General features: G+C 40.2%; 1 protein-coding gene across 2 annotated transcripts in view; it reads right to left on the minus strand.

Moving 5' to 3' along the window:
• The window catches only part of SLC9A3 (solute carrier family 9 member A3), a 246,405-nt gene that overhangs the window by 117,748 nt on the left and 110,557 nt on the right, over window positions 1-18,100 (minus strand). For both annotated transcript variants that reach the window (XM_033933345.1, XM_033933346.1), the window contains 3 exons: window positions 17,728-17,905; window positions 16,605-16,825; window positions 245-447 (listed from right to left, as the gene is read on the minus strand). In XM_033933345.1, the coding sequence (XP_033789236.1) occupies window positions 245-447; window positions 16,605-16,825; window positions 17,728-17,905 (602 nt within the window). The remainder of the gene's footprint in view (window positions 1-244; window positions 448-16,604; window positions 16,826-17,727; window positions 17,906-18,100) is intronic.

Genomic DNA, 18,100 nt, shown 5'->3' on the forward strand with positions numbered 1-18,100 from the left:
TCCTGCCCCCTTGCTGTTGGATGACATCACCCACTTGTGTGTCAAATATTCCTGTTTATCAATAGAATATAATTGTATCATAAAATTTAGTCATTTGGGGTTAATAGGTAGATCAAATTATTTTAAAAGAAATTGCATGTGGTCATTAAAAATGAAGCAGACATCCAAATTATAGGAAATGCAAGCTGAACTATAATTCTTTGAAGCACCAAGATTTCAAAAACGGAAATAAAAAACAAATTACCTGAAATATGACAGTAAAGAAAACCACGATGATAGTTGTGCTGACAAACAGGTTTTTTTCTTTTACTTTCTGACTATCCAAAAGTGCAACAAGAGCAAAGGCAACAGCACCTCGGAGACCACCATATGACATTACCACTTGGTCTATTATCCCCAGCTGGACCATTCTGTAGCGGTTTAAAATCCAAGTCTGTATAATTACACCTATAGAAACAAATTTTACAAGCACAAAGAGTGTTATGTTGTCAATAAGGTTTTGCGTATCAAGGAAGAAATGTAAAGGGCAGGGAAGATGAGGAATGGTGACTAGAAAGGCTCGTAGGAGTACACAACTGGATTGTATAGAAATGATTTGTTCAGCATAGGAGTAGAAGTGGTTAAAGTACTGGGCTGACAACTATGAAAATCCCATTCAAATCCTGTGGCTGATCCTTCTTATCTCTAGTCACTTTGCTTCAGGTAGGAAAAAAAGCCCAATTGAAACCTGGCAATACACACTGTACTTAAGCATAACTTACCTTGAGCTACTTCTGAAAATAGATGTGAGCTAAATCCAAATAAATTATACTACATCAAAGTCAAATCAACAAAGATGCATAGTTTACTTTTTAACTCTAACCAAGATATGTGCCAAACTCAGTATATATCTCAAACTCCTCACCTCCAATGTATAATCCCCAGCTCCTCAGATGTACCACCTGGGCTCAAAAGTTTTCACTGCCCTAGGCTTTATGTACTACCGCCTCAATTTTTTATTAACAAACTTTAATTTTTATTTCTTTAATAACCCTTCTAGCATATTCCAAGGGTACTTAGCTTTTAATTGTGGTCTTCTTTTCAGGGAAATAGGAGCCAACATGTTTCACCTACGGAAGGTTTTTTCAAGGTTTATCATCCCTTAGCAAGCTTTACAACGACATATCGGACCACTGAATATTCCGTTTGAATTGCCATTTGGATAATTAGTTTACTTTTTTAAAACATCAATGTTATGTAGATTCTTCAACAATACCAATGCCCAATTTTTAAGGACTTTTATTTACAGATTTGCTACTATATTTGTGTATTTTCTGGTCAATATAGATGTTGAATGTTCTATTTGCCACAAATAAAAAAATTTTCATTTAAAAAAGACTTCAAATATAGCAGGTTATTTATTCATTTATTTGGTTCATTTTATATTCCGCCCTCCCCAATAAGCTCAGAATAGGTTACAGGTTAACATACATAATGCATAGATAAAATAGGATATAATTTACAATTGTATATTATAGTTAGAATCTCATAGGCTGATCAAAAGGCTACAATTTACAAAGTACTGCCAGTTTATTAATATCAGGGCTGTTCCATTTCCCATTTACTATTGAATATTTGACATCTGTGTAAATAAAAGGAATTGCAATTAAACAACTAGAGATTAACGCTGACTTTTACAAACCCGTAGTAGAGGTTTCTACTGTAGTCTGACAAGATAAATGCACTGACACTCATAGAATTCCTATGAGCATCTGAGCATTTACCTCGCTGGTCCATGGTAGAAACATCTACCGTGACTTTGTAAAAGGGGGTCTAAATTATCTGCCTATGCGGATATTATTTTGTTGTATCTTTCAAACCTTCTCAACTCTTGACTTCGGCTTGATAGATCAATTTGGATTTTTTACTACATTTAGGATTAATAGCCAAAAAAGAAATGTTCTCCTTATTTATAATTATTCTAGAATTTGGAATAAAAGTTTACTGTTATGTAGATGATATACCTGTACTGTTTATAGCAAGAGTAGATCCCATGAAGTTAGATCTCACAAGGATACAAAATTGTCTGACTACTATAGTTCAATGGTTAAGTGACCATTGACATCATAAATATAAAAAAAGACATTGACTTATTGGTTAACAGATCATCATCCCCATTCCATTACAAACATCAATATCACCATCAATCACCAAATTTAAATATTTGGAAGTGTGGGTAGATTCAATTACAGTGTGAGTAGAACAAATTACAGATGTAGTAAAAATAGGTTTTGTGACATTAAGACTATTGCGTACAGTGAAACATTTTTTTGATGAAAAATCTTTGTACACACTGATTCATGCAATGTTCATGTCGAAATTAGATTATTGTAATGTGGTCTATGCTAAATGTTCAAATTCTAATCTTAAAAGATTGCAAACTATTCAAAATATGACTCTCAAATTATTAGGCACTCCTCTTTATTTGAAGTATCATTGGTTACTGATGAAATATATTGTAGAATTCAATTTTAATTATTGTCATTAAGACATATACACAAAACCCCTCTTTTACTAAGGTGCACTAACCGATTAGCGTGCGCTAATTGAATTAGTGCATCGTAAATACTAATGCATCCATAGACTACAATGCATGCGTTAGCATTTAGCACACGCTAATTGGTTAGCGCACCTTAGTAAAAGAGGGCCAAAGTGTTTTTTCAGCGCTGTAGTGTTTTTTAAACCTGATTGTGTGGTATGTAGTAGTTTTTAAAAATTTTATGATAAGGATGGAAAAGATAATTGCCAAGCAGCAGGGAAATTTTAAGAAATTTCAGGTTATTTGGGAGCCAGTAACTAGATACTGTAAAGATTGAAATTACTGCATTGAATAACTATTAATTTTTTTCCCTTTTGTTCATACATGTCCAGGGTGGGATGGGGATGGGTGGGAATATTTTATGATTTCTTTTGCTTATGAATAATTGTTGGGTATAAGAGAGGGGGGATATTTGATGAGAGTTAGAATTTGATGATATATTAAGTGATGGTAAAGTATAAAATGATTATATTATATGTTACACTTATTGTATTATATGTTACACTTATTATATGTTAAACTTATGAATAAAGATTTTTTTTAAAAAATTGTATGATAAAACATTTTAATTAAGACAATTAAACTGAAAACAAAGTACACTTACAGTTGTTTGAAAGCTGATCTCTCAAAAGTAGTTTATGTGCAATCATTGTGATGTACTCAGAAAACAGCACGTCAAAAACGTGTGCATGCATTTGCTGTGTATTTAAATATTGGCTCCTTATTTTGCATGTGTAAATATTATGTATTAATCAGAGGATCTGACCAATGAAGCAAGAATGGAATGACAGAGCTGGCAAGGAAAATAATAAACAGATGGACCAAACTAAAAATTAAAATTAAGGAATGATGACCTAAATGCTGCAAAAAAAAAGTGTAATAGACTAGTAAATTGTTGTACAAAGGGCTAAGAAATGAGCGGGAACAATGTATCTGCAGTGCATATTCTTACACTGAAAAGCTTTTCAAACCATGTAACTGACACATGATGTAAAGTAACCAAATGTTAAACTGCAAAATTAAGGTTGAATATACATTTAAAAAGCATATGCAGTGCAATTCCTTAATTTTTCTTTTTCTTTTTAGTTTGGTCCATCTGATTATTATTTTCCTTGCCAGCTCTATCATTCCGTTCTTGCTTCATTGCTCAGATCTCCCAGTTAATACATATTTACACATGCAAAATAAGGTGCCAATATTTAAATATCCAGCAAATGCACGCGCATGTTGACAAGCTGTTTCTGAGTACATCACAACGATTGCACGCTATGTTTTGAGAGATCAGTTTTCAAACAACTGTAAGTGTACTTTGTTTTCAGTTTAATTGTCTTAATTAAAATGTTTTATCATACAATTTGTATCATATGATTTTTTTTTACTATTTTGTTTGTATTTGAAATGAAATAAATATGATTTACATTAAAAAAAATTAAGCCATGAACATAGGGCCATATTCTGTAAATAGCACCTTAAATGCCAGTAAGCACCTTCATCATGCCTACTGGGGCTTAACTTAATTGCTTTAAAAATTAATTTAAAAAGAGTAGGCACCACTAGGCAGCTGCTGGGGTAGGCGACCAAAATCGCGGCTACAGCATGGCAGCTAACAGCACCTGAGGTCAAAATAGGTGTGATTAGGGGTGGAAATGACCTAGGATGCCACTAGGCCTGATTCTCTAAAAAACTTAGCCTACTTTATCAGTGCCTTTTTCATAGGTGCTGGTAGCCGTGGTTCTGTTAAGAGCATCTAAGCACAATTAACACACTACAAGCATCATTTTTCTAGGCACCTAATTTAGGCAGCATTGTAGGGATGGAGGTCTGATAAGTTTTGATCCAGGGCTTCAGAACACAGGCAAGGTCAGCACACAGGCAGTTCTGAACCAGACCAGGTCAGCACACTGATCTAGGCCCTGTATACGGATCTAGGCCTTATGTGAGGATCTGAGGCCTTGTGAAGGAAGTATGAGTCATTTCTCTTTCCCTGCCACGTCGACATTCTATTAGCAAGGAAAATGCTAGCACCTTGTGATGAATGCTGAGGCATTCCCCCCTCCCCTCTCTTAAACTCCTGTCACATATTAACCTGACACAGGTTTACCCTTATCTTATCTCTTAAGAATTCCTTATATGGGCAACAATCAGACTTTGCCTGAGCAGGCCCTGAGTTTAAGGCTAATCAAGAGAGCTTAAGGAGCATGCATTATAACCTTTGGACAATCACATGCTATAGTAAGATTTTAGACTTTAAAAATAGTAGCAACCTTTTCTACTATTTTATGCATAAAATAGTAGAAAAGGTTGCTACTATTTTTAAAGTCAATTTTGTGGATATAGCACCCTTGTGTTAATTTATTATATTGTGCATATTCTATGATAGTAAGATTTTAGACATTAGAAGTGTACACATTGGGAATCACTTTATTATAACCATTATATGTATTCAGATGTCATGTGAGATAGTAGCTTTGAGAAGCACATGAAATATGTAAACAAATGAGTTACCTTGCTATAATCCTCACTCTAAATGCATAATGAAATTATAACCTTGTAGAGCATTGACCCAGTTTGTCACTTTGGGGCCCATACCGAGGGCACTCAGATTATTTATTAGACACCTGTGTCAAACACTGTCAAAGGCTTTGCTAAAATCTAAATACACCACAACTAGTGCATTCCCTCTATCCAATTCTCTGGTCACCCAGTCAAAGAAATTGATCAGCCTTCAGGTGAAACGGCCATGTCAGGCATATGTGATTGTCTGAATTAAAGTCTTTCTGCCCAACTGCACTTTTTGGCTGACCAGAAACAGTTCCTGGCTGGCCAAATAGCACATAGCCAGCTATCCACTAATAGCTGGCCATCTCCTGCTGAATATCCCACTTAGCGGATTGGCCAGTCACTAGCTATGTCACCCAACATAGTCTGTCACTGCCAATATTCATCAGCTCACCAGCTAAGTTCAGCAGCCAGACAGACTCGCCTAAAAAGCAGATTTATCTTTGGTTGCTAAGACTTAGCCAGCTATATTTTGACTGCCCATAAAAACCCAGAAATTCAAAGCCATTTGCCGGATAAGGTGCCGGTATTGAATTTCTGATTTTGTTGCTGATTGTGGGTAGGGTTACAAGATTTTCCAAATGGAAAATCCAGACATCCAAGACCCGCCCCCATCCCCGCTTCAATATGCCCCAATCCTTACCTAGACTCACCTCCCGCTGCCTGCTTTCGTTGGGCAAGAGGGCATCTGCACATGTGCGGATGCAACATGATGACAACACGTGCATGTGCGTGGCATCATTGCGTCACATGCGCGGATGCCCTCCTGCCTGACAGCAATTTGTTGGAAGCTTTTCAAAACCGTAGTAAAGTGCCAGGTTTTAAAAAGCCGTCCAAACCTCTGGACATGTCCTCAAAAGGAGGACTTGTCCGGGGAAATCCGGACATTTGGCAACCCTAACTGCGGGAGATAGCCGGCAGTCTTCCATGGTCTGTATATCAGCCCCCTTGTCTTTACTCTCTCTATTTGTTGGCTCTGCTGTTTGTTCTGCTGTGCTTGCATCTCAGATTTTCTGCCTCTCTTTTGTTCCCTAAATGCTACTGTTTACATGAGGGTCAATGCTTCTAAAATAATCTTGTTAGATTAACAGCATGCATATGACTACTGAGGAGTTGAAGGAAAGTAATGAGAACCAGGAAGTTTTATTAGAGGAGGTAAAACCCAGTGGTGTACCAAAGAGAGGGCGGAGGGGAGGTCCGCCCTGGGTGCAGCCTTAGGGGGGGTGCACAGTCGGCCAGGTCCGGAAAATGGTCGATCGCCAAGGCAAAGTGAGTTGATCGCGGAGCCCATCCTGGGCTCCGTGATTGACTCACTTTGCCTTGGCGATCTACCGGCCAATCAGCCTTCCTCTCCCCGACGTCAATTCTGCCATTGGAGAGGAAGTTCGGGCCAGCCAATCGCTGCCTGGCTGGGTGGAACTTCCTCTCCGACTGCAGAATTTACGTCGGAGAGAGGAATGCTGGTCGGCCCGACGCAGGGAATCAGAGAGAGCTTGGGGTGGTTGGGGTGGCTGCGGCAGCGGCTTCGGGGCCTATTCCTCGATGGTGTCAGTAGTGGCTTGGTGGAGAGCAGGCAGGGAGAAAGAAAGAAAGAAAGGTGGCAGGCAGGGAGACAGAAGGGAAACAGAAAAAAAGAAAGGGGACATGAAGAGAGAAAAAAGAAAGGAAGACAGGGAGAGAGGAAGAAAAAGTTGGGGGAGGGAATGAGGTCTGGAGGAGAGGAAGCATACGGCTAAAAGAAGGGAAGAAAGATTGGATGCACAGTCAGAAGAAGAAAGTGCAACCAGAGACTCATGAAATCATCAGACAACAAAGGTAGGAAAAATGATTTTATTTTAAATTTAGTGATCAAAATCTGCTGTCTATATGTTACACTATGGCCCCCTTTCACTAAACCGTAATAGCGGTTTTTAGCGCAGGGAGCCTCTGAGCGTCGAGAGCAGCCCTGGGCATTCAGCGCAGCTCCCTGCGCTATAAACTGCTATTGTGGTTTAGTAAAAAGGGAGGGGGTATATTTGTCTATTTTTGTATGGTTGTTACTGAGGTGACAGTGCATAGAGTCATCTGCCTTGACCTCTTTGGAAAAAACCCAGAATAGGAATGATAATTAACATTTTCTCAGCGTACAGTGTGCTTTGTGGTTTTTTTTTAAATTTTATTGTTGGTAGATCATTTTGACTTGGTCATTTTAAAAGTAGCTCGCAAGCCCAAAAAGTGTGGGCACCCCTGAGCCAGAGCGTTGAAGCTGCGTGTGGCTGCCGTAAAGGTCATCTCTGACACAACCAGAAGTTGCATCAGAGACGACCTTTACGAAAGCCATATGCAACTACAACGCTCCGGCTGCTGTAAGAAGGCAGTTTAGACATCGCCGGCCACAGGGCAGGGAGGTTTGTCGGACCAGGCCTGTTGTCCGGGGCGGGGGGGGGGGGGCGGCATTGCAGATCTTGTTGCCAAAATCGGAAAGGTGAGAAAGGGAGAAAGATGGGCCTGTGGTGGATGGAGAGATTGAAAGAAGGGGGAAGATGATGGAAGTGGGTAGAAAGGGGAGAGAGAAGAGGTCAGATAATAGAAGTAGGGAGAAGGGAGAGCAAATGCTGAATGGAAGTGGAGAAAGAGAACGTGAACTCACAGGCCTTGAGCATGCTCAGATGCTCAAGGCCCAGCAGAGGAGAAGGCCGATTTTCAAGAGTGCCCAGATGAGGGTAAGAAGCGGCGGGGGGGTGCCCAATTGTGTCGGCGGGGGTCAGATCGTGGCGGGAGGTGCCCAATCGTGGCGGGGGGGCCGGATCGTGGCCGGGGGGGCCGGTTCGAGGCAGGGGGGGTGCCGGATTGTGGGGGGGGTCCCGGATTGCAAGGGGGGGGGGGTGCTCGTAAATCGAGCCATGCTCGGTTTCCGAGGCACCAATTTTGCAAATGTTTTGCTCGTCTTGCAAAACACTCGCAAACCGGTGCACTCGTAAACCGAGGTACCACTGTATTATACTGGTAAGGCAGAAGTGGTTTATTTGTTTGTTTGTTTGACTGTATATGATTGAGTGTAGATCCTTTCCTATTAATAACTGGTGTACTTTTCATTCTTTTGGTTCATTTTGTTTTTATGTAAACTGCTTTAATCCTTTGTTGGTATAAGTGGTATAACAAATCAATAAAATAATAATAATTCGTTTTGTGCATCATGAACTTTACTGCTTAGGCAGAATATGTGGATGCCGATCTCAGTCTAATTTAATGCTCTGCCTGACACAAAACTTGTGTTCTGCCTTGGAGAGCTTCTTTCTGGAGTTCATAAGATATATAGGTATCCTAAAAAGGTGTGCTTGAAAATTAACATAAGAACATAAGAAGTTGCCACTGCTGGGTCAAACCAGTGGTCCATCATGTCCAGCAGTCCGCTCCCGCAACGGCTCCCAGGTCAAAGATCAGTGCCCTGAGACCAGCCCTTCCTGCATACGTTCCGGTTCAGCAGGATATTGAATCCCTGGAGGGTGTTTTCCACTATAACAGCCTCCAAAAGAACATTCCAGTTTTCTACCACTCTCTGGGTGAAGAACTTCCTATAACAGTTTATATGGAATCTATCCCCTTTTAACTTTAGAGAGAGCCCTCTCGTTCTCCCTAATAATAATGGGAAATATTTCTATGGCTGTGTTCTCTTCTATGAAAAAAGCTGCAGGAAGTACTCACTTGAATCTGTACCTACATACAGATGAGCTTTCTATTGTGTGAGTTTCAAAACAACTGATTCTGAATTACAAACTTAAATTAAGATCAAGATGTACTCTTTGAATGTGAATGTGTGCAGTGGAATGAGCAGTAATTCTTTGTTTATCATCATTAAAATACTTCTAATGTGCCATACAGGTGCTCATGTCATGTAATTATGTAAGGTATGACATCAGTATTTGCTAATGTTAGTTGAGTTTATTTCTTTTTTCATAATACCAGAACTGGAATTAATAAGGGCAGACGAAAGTAAAGAACAAGAGACGATGTGTACTGTGTAATTTAAACTCCGTGTCTCCCTAGATCTTTTTTTTTTTCTACAGTGAATACTTTCTACCAGTAAAATCATGATTAGGTTATAAAGCTGTAGATATGTTAACTGTATTCCTAGACATGAATAGAGAGGAACCCCACTGCTGGAAGCACCAGTTACCACAAAAGAGCAGGCCAGGAATTCTCAATCTCCATTCTATTTGGCTGAGGTTATTTTTTTGATATTTTCAAAATTTGTGAATATCATACCAATAAACTTTAAGTACAAATCAAAATGTATTAACAGAAGGCTGCATCACATACTTTTTTAGTCATCATTACTAATAAACAACATTTAATTATCATCAGCTGTGTTGGTGTTAGTGACATTTTTGTGACATTTTGCATGTTTAAATATTTGAGCTAAAACACAGTAAAATAATGCCATTTAAACAATACAATTAACAATTGGGTCCTTTTACAAAGGTGCACTGCTGAGCAGTCCACACAAAAGGGAAGATTCTGTAATGGTGCCTAAGTACGCCTACATTGTAGGCTCCGCTCCATGCAGATGTCAATCAACCACACAGCGCCATGTATAGAATTATGCCTAATGTTGTCTAAGCAGAATTATGTGTCACTAGGTGTCCTTGAGGTAGGCACCAGTATATTAGGCCTATCTCTGGAGCCTAGCAATGCCCATCCAGAAACTACTGAAACCTTTTCTCTTTCATCTTCACTATGAATCCATCAAAAGTCCATTAACAAACATCTCTAGCTAAATATTGTATCTGGCGCTAGCCTTTCTTGGATGATAAACTGAGGCATTTTTTCTGTCTATTGGGCCGGAATGAAACTTAGAACTATAAATTGTCCGGAGCAGTGTATCTCAAACTGTGTGCCGAGGCACACTAGTGTGCCTCCTGAGATTCCAAGTGTGCCGCGGCACATTGAGGAGGAATAGAGGCGCCAGCGCTGCCCGATTCGCTGAATTCTAGTGTCCTCTAGCTTCCCCCCTGGCCTTCCAGTCTCATCTTTAAAGCTAATTACAGCAGCCTGCAGAGGATCACTGGTAGATAAAATGATTTTATTTTTAATATAGTGATTGAAATGGATCAGTTTGAGAATTTATATCTGGTGTGTATATTGTGTTTATATGAAAAATGAATGGAAAACAATTGCATTACAAGGTGTGGGATCTGGGGCAGAGCTTGGGTGGGCCTAGGGAGGTCTATGGTTGGGGGATTCTGTAACCGGTATTGTATTTGACAGACGCCAGTTACAGAATCCAGCTTTTAGGCGAAGGACTGACCCCTCCTTCGCCTAAAAGGTCTGGGTTTGGGCGTTTGAGACTTGGGCAATTTTTTCATTGGGAATGTGGTATAGGGATAGACGTAGTGGCAGTCTGGGCCAGTAGATTGCTGAACGTGCAGGTAGGCCATTCTAAAAAAAAAAAAACTTTGACTGAACTCCAAGATTCAAATTGGCGGGTTTAACATAGTAACATAGTAGATGACGGCAGATAAAGACCCGAATGGTCCATCCAGTCTGCCCAACCTGATTCAATTTAAAATTTTTTTTTTTTTTTTTTTTTCTTCTTAGCTATTTCTGGGCGAGAATCCAAAGCTTTACCCGGTACTGTGCTTGGGTTCCAACTGCCGAAATCTCTGTTAAGACTTACTCCAGCCCATCTACACCCTCCCAGCCATTGAAGCCCTCCCCTGCCCATCCTCCTCCAAACGGCCATACACAGACACAGACCGTTCAAGTCTGCCCAGTAACTGGCCTAGTTCAATCTTTAATATTATTTTCTGATTCTAAATCTTCTGTGTTCATCCCACGCTTCTTTGAACTCAGTCACAGTTTTACTCTCCACCACCTCTCTCGGGAGCGCATTCCAGGCATCCACCACTCTCTCCGTAAAGTAGAATTTCCTAACATTGCCCCTGAATCTACCACCCCTCAACCTCAAATTATGTCCTCTGGTTTTACCATTTTCCTTTCTCTGGAAAAGATTTTGTTCTACGTTAATACCCTTTAAGTATTTGAACGTCTGAATCATATCTCCCCTGTCTCTCCTTTCCTCTAGGGTATACATATTCAGGGCTTCCAGTCTCTCCTCATATGTCTTCTGGTGCAAGCCTCCTATCATTTTCGTCGCCCTCCTCTGGACCGCCTCAAGTCTTCTTACGTCTTTCGCCAGATACGGTCTCCAAAACTGAACACAATACTCCAAGTGGGGCCTCACCAATGACCTGTACAGGGGCATCAACACCTTCTTTCTTCTACTGACTACGCCTCTCTTTATACAGCCCAGAATCCTTCTGGCAGCAGCCACTGCCTTGTCACACTGTTTTTTCGCCTTTAGATCTTCGGACACTATCACCCCAAGGTCCCTCTCCCCGTCCGTGCATATCAGCTTCTCTCCTCCCAGCATATACGGTTCCTTCCTATTATTAATCCCCAAATGCATTACTCTGCATTTCTTTGCATTGAATTTTAGTTGCCAGGCATTAGACCATTCCTCTAACTTTTGCAGATCCTTTTTCATATTTTCCACTCCCTCTTCGGTGTCTACTCTGTTACAAATCTTGGTATCATCTGCAAAAAGGCACACTTTTCCTTCTAACCCTTCAGCAATGTCACTTACATACATATTGAACAGGATTGGCCCCAGCACCGAACCCTGAGGGACTCCACTAGTCACCTTTCCTTCCTTCGAGCGACTTCCATTAACCACCACCCTCTGGCGTCTGTCCGACAGCCAGTTTCTGACCCAGTTCACCACTTTGGGTCCTAACTTCAGCCCTTCAAGTTTGTTCAACAGCCTCCTATGAGGAACTGTATCAAAGGCTTTGCTGAAATCCAAATAAATTACATCTAGCATATGTCCTCGATCCAGCTCTCTGGTCACCCAATCAAAAAATTCAATCAGGTTCGTTTGGCACGATTTACCTTTTGTAAAGCCATGTTGCCGCGGATCCTGTAACCCATTAGATTCAAGGAAATACACTATCCTTTCTTTCAGCAACACTTCCATTATTTTTCCAACAACTGAAGTGAGGCTCACCGGCCTGTAGTTTCCTGCTTCATCCCTGTGACCACTTTTATGAATAGGGACCACATCCGCTCTCCTCCAATCCCCAGGAATCACTCCCGTCTCCAGAGATTTGTTGAACAAGTCTTTAATAGGACTCGCCAGAACCTCTCTGAGTTCCCTTAGTATCCTGGGATGGATCCCGTCTGGTCCCATCGCTTTGTCCACCTTCAGTTTTTCAAGTTGCTCATAAACACCCTCCTCCGTGAACGGCGCAGAATCTACTCCATTTTCTCGTGTAACTTTGCCGGACAATCTCGGTCCTTCTCCAGGATTTTCTTCTGTGAACACAGAGCAGAAGTATTTGTTTAGCACATTTGCTTTCTCCTCATCACTCTCCACATATTTGTTCCCAGCATCTTTTAGCCTAGCAATTCCATTTTTTATCTTCCTCCTTTCACTAATATATCTGAAAAAATTTTTATCTCCCTTTTTTACATTTTTAGCCATTTGTTCTTCCGCCTGTGCCTTCGCCAAACGTATCTCTCTCTTGGCTTCTTTCAGTTTCACCCTGTAGTCTTTTCTGCTCTCCTCTTCTTGGGTTTTTTTATATTTCATGAACGCCAACTCTTTCGCCTTTATTTTCTCAGCCACTAGGTTGGAGAACCATATCGGCTTCCTTTTTCTTTTGTTTTTATTGATTTTCTTCACATAAAGGTCCGTAGCCATTTTTATCACTCCTTTCAGCTTAGACCACTGTCTTTCCACTTCTCTTATGTCCTCCCATCCTAACAGCTCTTTCTTCAGGTACTTTCCCATTGCATTAAAGTCCGTACGTTTGAAATCTAGGACTTTAAGTATCGTGCGGCCGCTCTCCACTTTAGCCGTTATATCAAACCAAACCGTTTGATGATCGCTACTACCCAGGTGAGCACCCACTCGAACATTAGAGATACTCTCTCCATTTGTGAGGACCAGATCCAATATCGCTTTTTCCCTTGTGGGTTCCGTCACCATTTGTCTGAGCAGAGCCTCTTGAAAGGCATCCACAATCTCCCTACTTCTTTCCGATTCCGCAGACGGAACATTCCAGTCCGCATCCGGCAGGTTGAAATCTCCCAACAGCAGAACCTCCTCTTTCCTTCCAAACTTTTGGATATCCACAATCAGATCCTTATCAATTTGCTGCGATTGAGTCGGAGGTCTGTAGACTACACCCACGTAGATAGAAGTTCCATCTTCTCTTTTCAGAGCAATCCATATCGCTTCTTCCTCTCCCCAGGTCCCTTGCATTTCGGTCGCTTGGATATTGATCTTTACATAGAGAGCTACTCCTCCACCTTTAAGGTCATCTGGAAGCATTGGATGAAGACGGGCATATGTACTCTGGATGATGTAGTATCAGATGGAAAGCTGCTTGACTTTTCATGACTGCAACAAACATTTGGTATTGCTAAATCTCATAATTATAGGTAGTTGCAGTTGAATCAAGCCATTCAGAAGGGGTTCCCTGATTGGCAAAATCTTAAAAATCAGTATAGTCTGCTGGTCCTATGCTTCCAGACAGATTTCCTGGGACATCAGGCCACTCAGTGGTACGAATTAATATCTGAATTTTTGAATAAGAAACTAAAGACTGGTCTTCGTGACATTTGGAGCATTAAGATAAAGCAGCAGATTTCTGCATCTCAATGGCCACGAATTTGGACTTGGAGGATGAGATGTATGGCATCTACATCTATGAGCCAAACATGGTTTTTCTTGTTACATAGATCTTTTTGGACCCATGTTCATTTACAGAAATTTGATAGTTCCAAGTCTAATAGATGCTGGCACTCTCATCTCAATGTAGGGACATTGGATCATTCACTGTTTTATTGTCCCTTGATACTTAAATTTTGGAGATCCACTTGGGGTCAAGTGAATAAAATGTTAGAAAATCCAGTGGCATTGTCATACGATACCGTGCTATTTGGCACGTTGATGAGGGCTAAAAGCCAAATATTTTCTCATAATAACAAACTTCTCTTTATTATGACAGGGGTTGCCATACAACTTATTATAAGAAACTGGCAAAATTGGGATCGGTTAAATTATACTTTCTGCTGGGAATCTCTATGCCACACGTTTAAAATGGAACGTATGATTGCTATACAACAGGGACATTATAGGAAGTTTATGGATATTTGTGAGCCATTAACAAAATTCTGTAAGGAATTACTGTTGATTTTGCCCTTTGATCATATACGTCTGGGGTGGCTGGGAAGATACTTTTAATTTGAGGGCCATTGTTGGATATGTAGAAAGGGGGGATGATATATGTATTTGTCACAGAATATAATTTTGATTGAATTTAACTGCTGTTAAAATGTAAAATGTCTGTATAATATGTTGCATTTATTTTTGGCTTTAAAATGAATAAAGATTTTTTTTTTTAACTCAATTTGGATTTTTTTTTTGAGAATGGACATTTCCCTGCTGCCAACTTCAGCGTCTTGTGATGTAGGCCAAAAGGGGACTTAGATGGGTTTTTTTTATTATTATGCCCCTCCACGGCTAACTTTTATAGAATCTTGCTTAGCGCCATACTAGTTGGAGCCAATTTTTTAAGCAAACTATATGATTAGTATGCTACAAATAACGCACCCTAATCAGCACTTTTGCAATTAGTGCAGGGCCACTTACTGCCTCCTTCAAGGCCATGGTAATAACTCACAAACGATTTCACTTTACCACATAAGCCTATATTACCTCCAAACTACAGCAGTACACCCCCACCCGCCCCCTCTGCTCCGAGGCAGAGAGGCAGCTATGCATCTCTCCAGGGAGATCTCTCCAGATGGAAACTGCCCGTAAGCGCTCCTATTGCTATTTTGTCCCATGGCTATGGAATAACTGCCTGCACAGATCAGATTGCTGGACTCATTGATGAGCTTCCGAAAAGCAGTGAAAACCCACCTGAACTACCTCCAGCAAAAAGTTACCCTATACTCTCTTCTTCTGATGAACGCTGTTATACAATCAGTCATATCCTTAATTAACAAGAAACATCTCCTGTGATTGCTATGAACATCTCTCTGCAACCTGTCATGTACTAAGCTACCGTGATTGTCCTATGCAATGTACCGTGAATAATAATAATTTTATTTTTCTATACCGCCAACACCCAAAAAGTTCTAGGCGGTTCACAGAATAAAAAGGACTGGACATTCCAGTGATGATACAAAGCACACAGAAAGGCTGTACAATATTTCAATAATGAAAAATACAGTAAGAAACTATGACATAGTCATCAATCAAGTAACAAAATTTTTTAACAAATAAGTCTTAACCAGTTTTCTACAGGTGCAATAAGATGCAGATTGTTGAATCAGATCGTCTAACCATACTTGAACTTTACCTGCTTCATAAGTCAAAGATTGATCAAAATTCTTTTTATAACGTTAATTTTTGGGATTAGGAAAAGTGGATAAGCCAGTACGCCGAGTAGATCTAGTCGAACAGTACAATTCAAAATGAGAGAAGAGATATAACGGAGCTAATCCAAATAACATCTTATAGCAAATACAAGCAAATTTGAAAAGTACTCTTGCTTCCATTGGCAACCAGAGCAGCTGACGGTAATAAGGGCTGACATGTTCCTTTTTTAAAAATCTGAAAATTAAATGGACTGTATGTATCTACTGTAATCTACTGTGGATGTGCTTATGTAACCCATTCTGAGCTCAGGGGAGGATGGGATAGAAATCTAAATAAATAAATATGGGACTGATTCTATAAGTGGTGCTGCCATGTGTCAGTCACAGACAGACATCACTTACAGAATCACAGCTAGCAAGGACCTTAGGTACCGGAAATGTAAGCCAGGTTGTACAGGCCTACATTTCCGGTGCCTAAGGTCCTTACAGAATTGTGGCCAGTGGCACCTACTGACACCGAAGTCTGGAGCCACCCTTAAACACTTCTAGGCTTTGGTGTCACCAGGTGCCATGGACCCAGGTGTCGGTCCCAGAGTTTTTAATTGTTTTTTTAATGGCACAACCAATTACTTTGTCACTTAAAACCAATTAAAACACTTAAGTTTGGTGCCGGTAGGCGCGATCTAGATGTCTGCTGGCACCTAACTTTTGGCGACTTTTGAAGAATCTGGCCCTACATGCTTCTGCACTAATTCCATGCATAATTTCACATAATATCTGCAAAGTTAACAGCAAACACTGAGGGAGTACCCAGCATTTGTCGTTATACTGTGACTTAGGAATCTTTTACTAAAGATTAGTATATGTTATTTGCCACAGGACCCATTTTAATCCTATGAGCCTTGCAGTAGATAACTTGCAAAAGATTCCTAAGTCACAGTAACTGCAAAGTTTACTACAGTTAGTAAAAGGAGCCTTATGACTATTGCACTACTGATTAGGATACATGTAACCAAGACAACAGTTAAGTTCTTACCAATGATTCTATAGACAGAGATGAAGACTAATGTCAGTAGTATAAAAGCTGTGTTCCATTTCCATATATCTGGATTTACAGCTGAAATTCCCAGAAACATGAAAATAATCGTTTCTGCGCCACTAGCCAACATCTTCATGGTGTACCTTACAGTTGTAGCAGACTGCTGACCTATATTAGCCTTTACATATTTTTGACAACAGATGCCACAGAAAGTTATACTGGAAAAAAAGGAGAAATTTAGTAGTTAATTATTATTTTAAAAAATGTTGCCATTGAAATTTATTTAAATCTTATTTATTTATTTATTTAAAATTTTATAAGCTGCACAATCCACCATACAAAATGATAGACAAAAAAATTTAACCCAAAATAAACATATAGAGGGGCATTTTCGATAGGATGTCTAAGTCCGAATTTGCATGCTTCCCGCAAGACATCAAAAGTCAGAAGCAAAGAACATACTCACAACCGCTGTGCCCATTTTAGGACCCTGCCCCCCTAAAAAAAAAAAAAAGCCTGCAGCTGAGCTCTTTCCGCCAGCTCAACTGATTGCGGCTCTGGAACTGTGATCAGCTGAGCTAGCAGGACTCTGGCTCAGTTGATCAGTGGCTTTGAGGAGTTCTGCTGGCTCAGCTGATTGCAGCTCTGAAGCCCTGATTAGCAGAGCTAGCAGGAGAGCAGTGGTGGCAGGAGAAAAAGAGTTGGCCTGACAGGAGGGATGGGGGGAGGAGTTGTGCCTACCGCTTTGCTCTTCTGAGTGCTAGACACAGTTCCCTCTCCTTTAACCTGGGTTGCTCCGCACAAATAGCATGCATATAATTTGTATGCTATTATGCTGAGCATCACCTTGTAAACTTAAATTGCTTTCAACATGGTATTTATTACCGTGTTGTCGGAGCATTCTGCCTCAGACTTAGTAGAGTCTCTAAGATGGGGGGGGGGGTGATTGGGAACTAAGAAATTGAACAAGACAGAACAAATAATGCATACATAGGTGTACATTAAATCTAATTCATGTCATTTTAACTTTATTTTTACTTCATGCCATTTATTCTTAAACACACAAACAGTATATGCATGAAACTTTTTACCAGATAAACTAAAAACAAAAACTACTCACGCAAGAATTGCAGAGAGAGAAAGCATCTCTGATGTAAGGTATGACAAGTAAGAAATGACAAACACGAATCCAGGTTCAATAATTCGGACATGTTTGGTAAAACGTGTAACCAGGGAGAGCAGGAATGCAAAGATAATGCCAACTGCTGTTCCTCCCAAGCTGACAACTAAGAAAGACACTAGAAAAAGAAGAAAAATAATGTTTGTTTCATGGTTACCTAGTTGTATAATCTGGTTAAAAATTCAGGTCTTTTAGGTTACCTCTGTTAGGAGGTGGTAATCAAGAAAGACAAAAGTCCCCCATAAAGCAGGAACTAGCTACTGTATATTCTGGAATGAGCATTTCTTCTTGGCCCAAAGATGGTAACTGTAGC

The sequence above is a fragment of the Geotrypetes seraphini genome, chromosome 2 (assembly GCF_902459505.1).
Source record: "Geotrypetes seraphini chromosome 2, aGeoSer1.1, whole genome shotgun sequence".
Lineage (NCBI taxonomy): Eukaryota > Metazoa > Chordata > Amphibia > Gymnophiona > Dermophiidae > Geotrypetes > Geotrypetes seraphini.